Here is a 6730-nt window from a genome sequence, read left to right on the forward strand (position 1 = left end):
TGTGATCATCATGATCAACAGTTGTGATCGCATTATTGTCGGAGGACACATATTCCATTAATCTCCCACTTGTCCTCGACAAGTGTGCGTCACCAATTCTCTTGTCCTATTACTATCTCCCACTCAATGCAAGGTGTCTTTCAGGTCGTACTTGCAAGTGATCATATCGAGAGTGGTTTCCTCGATCTGGAGAATAACTGATTGACCGGATTTATCCACCATGGATACATTCCGAGCGTGGCCACGCATTTCCAGTTCATTACTCCTCGAGTGGCCCTGAGATATTGTTATAACCCTGACTAGGGGTGGACAATTCCTATCGCACTCATTCCCTTCAACTAGCCACAGCCATCATAACCCAAAATATGCCCATTTGACCCCATTTACGAAGGTCGTAGTAACACAAATCAAAGTTAATCTGAAACTGTGCCATCTTAGGCGAATAGTCTTTAGTCAAAAGAATCGACTCATTTGAATACTATAGTAGCTCTCGCCACGACCAGGCTATATAAATTTGCCAGAACTCTATAAGCGGTCATAAGGCCCGACAAAATGTTCCTAACAGTCCGCCTATGTGATCGACTAGTCATTCTCATATGACTTTATGGCACTTGAACTTGCCATCAATCGCATCACACTCTAGTCACTTCGAGACGTCACCTCATGTAAGTAACTATGGGCAAATACAATGCTAATCCGTGTTCACTTAAACGGGGTTCAATTGTCTCTACAACCCGTTGGATGTAACAAAGTATAAGGTGAGTTAATAATAACTCAAACGACTTTGTATCACAAGCTTGCTTTTCTTTTCCCTTGTCTTTGCTTGGTGGAAGCCCTATTTACAATAAAAAGGGAGATACATTATCACAACTTTGTATCACAATACCATAGTTGAATTAGAAACATAAAAGAAAGGATAGTCATTTACCTACTGGAGTGATCTTTCCAGCCTTAATATCACCAAGGTATTTGGAACAATTTCTTTTCCAATGTCCAACACCATTACAATAATGGCATTTATCAAGAGGACCCTTCTTGATTTTTGAAGTACTAGCTTCATTAGTCTTAGCTTTGGTGAAAGTGGGAGCTTGTTTCTTACCCTTCCTCCCATTCTTCTTGAACTTCCCTTTGCTCTTAGTGCTTATGTTGAGCATATCCTTTGGTGGGTTCACATTTAACCCCATGTCCCTCTCGGCTTGCACAAGTAACTTGTGCAATTCTTCAAGAGACACATCCCTGTCTTGCATGTTAAAATTCACCCGGAATTGAACATACGCTTTGACTTTGGATAAAGAGTGTAGAATCCTATCTACAATGAGTTCTTTGGGGATTTCAACCTTTTGAATCTTCAAGGTCTCGACTAGCTCTATAAGTTTGAGCACATGAGGGCTAACCTTTTGGCCCTCTTTGAAGTCGAGATCAAAGAATGCCGCGGCCGCCTCATATTGGACGATCCGCGGAGTTTGTGAAAACATTGTCACAAGCTTGGAGTAAATCTCATTAGCGGTGCCCATTTTAAAGGCTCTCCTTTGGAGGCCCGCCTCCATTGAAAAGATCAACACATTTTTCATTACGGCGGACTCCTTATGGTAAGCCTCATATGCTTCCCTAGTGGCGGCGGTCGACCTAGTAGTAGGTTCGGGTGGAGAGGCCTCGGTAAGGTAACGAAGCTTGTCGTCACCTTGGGCGGCTAATTTGAGTTGGGCATCCCAATCGGAGAAATTTGACCCATTCTTTTCAAGTTTACATCGATCCATGAAGGATCGGAGCCATGATGAATTAGCGAGAGGCGTGGCGTTAGGGGTTGGTGTAGCCATTTGTTATGAGAAAAAGAAGTGGTCTACAAAACAAAATAGAAGGAGTAAAACAAATGTCGTTTTAATAATAATACTCGTAAAAATTTATAATTTAAACAAGTTATATGCATTTTCTAGTGACCTCTACCCAACTAGATAAATGATTCCAAGACCCAAATTCATATTAACTTGGGCACGGTGTGGCCGATAAAACCCTTATTAATATAACTCGGTGGATTAACACTTTAATCGATTCTACTTTTAGAATTCTTGGTCGATAATATTACATTAACATTTATCTTTAGCCCAAAACACATTCAACAAGGGCACGGTGTGGCCGATAAAACCCTTATCGAAAAACTTTTGTTGAGTTCAATCCAAATTTCGAATAAATGTGTCCATGATCCAAACCCACATTAACTTGGGCACGGTGTGGCCGATAAAACCCTCATCAACATGAATTCGGTGGATAGACATTTATCACCCACTTCCCCTACGTAATAAGGTTTGTACCCCGGTGTGGCCGAGTGCACTCCCTCACGAAATAGGTTTTCATGGTTTCTACTATTTGGTAAGGCTATGTCTCAATTGATTGTTTTAGCGAGAGGTCATGTCAATTTATTATCTATCACGTTTTAAGTGTACTAAAGCGGTGAACTACGATAATTGTTATGGACACGGTCGATAAACTCGATTAAATGATAATGCATGTTTTAGTTATGGCGATTTAGCGATGCATGTGACATATAAATAAAATGCAAAGCATAAAAAATCCTAGTATGGCCTTCCTAAAATAGAAAATCTAATTAACTATTACATATTCGGAAACCAACTCCATTGGTCCCTTGAACTTCGGTTGTGGCACGCATCTCGAGGTAACACCGTCTTTATGTATCGCCATCTTGAAGAAATCCGTCTTTGGGAACTCCGAAATAAATAAAATTACATAACAAATTACATAATTTCCTATTATACATTTGTAACTAAAATAAAATAAATCTATTAAATTACAAAACGGTGATACGAGATCACAATAAATTACAACCGAATCGATATTCCCATACATTTCGGGTAATACCAATTAAAAACTAAGGCCATACTAAGTAAAAATTACATAATTCATAATTACATAAATAAAATTATGACAATCATAAAGAAAATGCAGCATTATAATATGTATGAACATGCCCAATTTTATGCTAAATCGCCTTTAAGTAGCCAATATCGTATATTACTCGGTTTTTACGGATTTGTGTGATTCAATATTTTATAATCACAAAAATTACATAAATTCATATTTATGCATAAGTTAATTACCCTAACCTCTTAGGACTCAAAATTTAGTCTTCACTAATAATTTGACCATAATTAACTCATATTTCTAAAATTTGTTCATTAATGGACCTAAATTATAATAAAAACTATAAACTTCAAATAAATCACAAAATTTCAAATAAATTCAAAATTTGAAATTTAAACTCATGAACATTCCCCTTCATAGCTACTGGGCCAGGATTTTTATCCTCCCAAAGACTGTGATATCCAAAATTGAAGCAATTTGTAGATCCTACCTATGGCATGGCAGTGATTCAAAAGAAAGCCCTGCACTTGTTTCATGGGAGAATGCTTGTAAACCCATTAAACAGGGGGGCTTAGGTTTTAAACATCTCCACTGTTGGAATGTTGCAAAATTTGTAGGGAAATATGTGTGGTGGGTGGCTCAAAAGGTGACCATTTATGGGTGCGGTGGGTTCACTCAATTTACATCAAAATCGTAATTGGATGGACTATGAACTGGTAGTGGCAGCACTGGGCTTGGCGTAAAATTTGCCAGGTCAAGCATATTATGAAACCTCTTCTTCTTTCTTTATCTGGTTTGGAGCAGTACACAATCAAAGCAGGGTATCAATGGATTAAACCGGATGGGAATCTGGTGCCATGGTACCCCTGGATGCTGAATAAGTGGTTGATTCCTAGACAAGCTTTTGTTGTTTGGTTAATTGCTCATCAGAAGCTTCTGACACAGGACAGGCTTATCAGGATGCACATCATCTCTGAAAACAAGTGTTTCTTATGTGGTTTGCAGGAGGAAAGTTTGAATCATCTGTTTCTTGAATGTACTTTTAGCAGGCAGTGTAGTGATATGGTCTCTGCATGGTGCTGCCACAGACTTCCTATGCAGCAGATTATCAGGTGGTGGACTGAGTGGAGACAAGCCTCGGCTTGTAGGAAGAAAATTATTGCCCTGATTCTAGCTAGCCTGATGTACCACATCTGGTATAGCAGGAACTGTAGCAGGATAGAGGGATATGTATTTAGACCTCAGATTATTGCAGGAAAGGTGAAGTGTGATGTAAAAAATCGTTTATCACAATGTAGCATTCGTACTAAAAATGCGGCTGTATTAGCTTGGGTAGAGCATATAAGTTGTAATTGAGATTGGTTCAAGCAAGGCTTGAAGTATGGTTGTATGGGACTTTTTGATTATATTAATGAGAACTTACATTTTCCCAAAAAAAACTCATGAACATTCTGGAAAAATACCATGACACTCATAATGTTCAAAAACTTAGGTTAAAAAATTCGAAATTTATCCGGAAAAACAATGTTGCGGTTTATCGGTTTTAACAAAATAATCATAAAAACATGAGAAAAATTATATTCATCAACTTTTCAATTTTAGATCTGAAAAAGATAATAAAATGCAACATCTGATGTTTTTCCTTAGTCATAAAGTATGTTTTATTAATATTTCACTAATTAAGTCACTATTTATGCTATTTTTCTTCAAAAATCATAAATCATGCATAAAGACTTCAATATAGCCTATTATTTTACACACATCTTTTAAAATAGCATGTGACAACATACTAAATTTATATGACCAGATTCGAAATTTATCTCATATTAACCTATTTTTCATCTAAATCCGATTTTAATAATGAAAAATCCATTTTTCGAGCATAAGAAGTCCAAAAATTATGAAAATTTACAGGTCATCTCAAAATAATATATGTGACAACATATCCAAAAATCACTGGAAAATTCGAAGTTCAGATAATTTTAGTCCGAAAATGACATTTTATTCATAAAATCATATTTTTAATGCCATTATTATATAATATGAACAATAAAAAATCCATAAATTAACCAAAATATCCTAATAACATTTTTGGACCAGAAACTTTAACATGCATGATGATTTTCGTGATATATCATAATAACACAAAATTAAACAAGTTTTATATGTTAACCGTATAACTCGGAAAAACTTTTAACCGATTTGCATGCAAACAACCAAGGCTCTTGATAGCGATTGAAGGAAAAGTAGATCTATATACTCAACATATTCATATATGTTTTATGTTAATTTGTCATAAAATTAAATGGTGATCTTATGCATGCAAACTATAATTAATATAAAGAAGAAATCTTTATCTTACATTGGAATATTGGTTTATTTGGGCACAAGAGAGATCTCCTTCTCTCTTGTTCTTGTGCTTTCCTCAATGGAAGAACTAAGATCCAAGTATAGGATCTCTCCCAAAGTATAATACCCAAGGCACACTCTTAATAAAATTAATATTATGTATACTAGAACAATATTAATTTAGTGATAAAATTGACCCAAAAATTTGGTTTTGTTCTCCTAAAACCGGTTAAGAGAAGAAGGAAGAGGAAAGTATTTTATCTTTCTAAAATTCTTATTTTTAGATCATGAATGAATAATACCAATACCATAATATGTTATGTATTGAGTATAATAAATATAAGGCAAAACCCTTTGCTTTTCTTTGTGTAAAACCGGGTGGAAGAGGGAGAAGAGGGAGCCAATGCATGCACTAGTTGTTCTTCACAATGACAAATAGGTTTTGCATGGCTAGTCTTTAGGTAATGATCATGTTCTCCACTAATATAATCAACACAATATTAGCCTAATTCTCCTCTTAATTTCGGCATACATAGATAATATGGACTCCATATTATCTTTGTCAAAATGTCAATTTGTCTTATGTCACATGTCATATGTTACATAAATTTGTTATGTATTTTTTAACATATTAAAAATCAACGTATTAATAAAAATACGTCATATACAAAAATCGACCTAGTAATTCATAATTACTTGTACCACAATATTTTACCAATTATAAATCACAATAACTTGTATTTATAATAATTCATTCAATTTAATTGTTTCCTTAAACAATAATCTCATCAGAGTAATGAAACAATTCGATTACTTAGACCGTATCTCATTTAATCAAATTTCAATGAGACACGTAAATATTACTTCCAAAATCGTCCGTCAATTTAAAATAATTTAATTGACTCGTAACGTTTTATGATAAATTAATTGATCAATTAAGAGTGTTGCCCTTTAGGTATGACCTAGGGGATCAACTGATCACCACCGTCGCACGACAGTAATGTCAAACTCTAGTCAGCCAATCATTACCGATATGTGTGGACCAGTTGACAGTAAATATTACTTCCCAATTGTATTCTTTATAATGAGACTTAAACATGTGATCATCATGATCAACAGTTGTGATCGCATTATTGTCAGAGGACACATATTCCAACAGTTCATGCACACAAGATGCAATGCATGAAACTAAATTGTCATTTTGGATTTTCAAAAGTGGGAACACTGAAATAAGAACACCTCAATGGAGCCGAGGTGTTAGTCCTCTATGTTGCTAGGACTCTCCAACCATGGCAAAGTCAAATAATGTACATGTTAACAAAACATAAACGTCTTTCATGAAAATTGTAAATAAAGAGAAGAGATGAGGAAACTTCACTTAAGCTTGAGATGGGTGCCTCACGCCCGCTCCATCTAGCTATGAAGAGATCCTCTAGAGATCGTCGTCATCTCCCTCTAGATCACTATTCCATATTTCCTTGGATGCATCACTTGTATTCGGGTC

At 35.5% G+C, this 6730-nt stretch overlaps 1 protein-coding gene across 1 annotated transcript; it reads left to right on the forward strand.

The window, feature by feature from the left end:
* The first annotated feature begins 3642 nt into the window (after positions 1-3642).
* Positions 3643-4233, forward strand: LOC141617465 (uncharacterized). Its single transcript, XM_074434662.1, has one exon. It carries the CDS (start codon positions 3643-3645, stop codon positions 4231-4233), a length of 591 nt encoding a protein of 196 aa, XP_074290763.1.
* The last annotated feature ends 2497 nt before the right edge of the window (positions 4234-6730 follow it).

This window comes from Silene latifolia, chromosome X, assembly GCF_048544455.1.
Source record: "Silene latifolia isolate original U9 population chromosome X, ASM4854445v1, whole genome shotgun sequence".
Taxonomy (NCBI): domain Eukaryota; kingdom Viridiplantae; phylum Streptophyta; class Magnoliopsida; order Caryophyllales; family Caryophyllaceae; genus Silene; species Silene latifolia.

What these genes read in the sequence shown, in the direction of transcription:
- LOC141617465 (XM_074434662.1), top strand. Translation starts at nt 3,643, where the DNA reads ATGAAACCTCTTCTTCTTTCTTTATCTGGTTTGGAGCAGTACACAATC.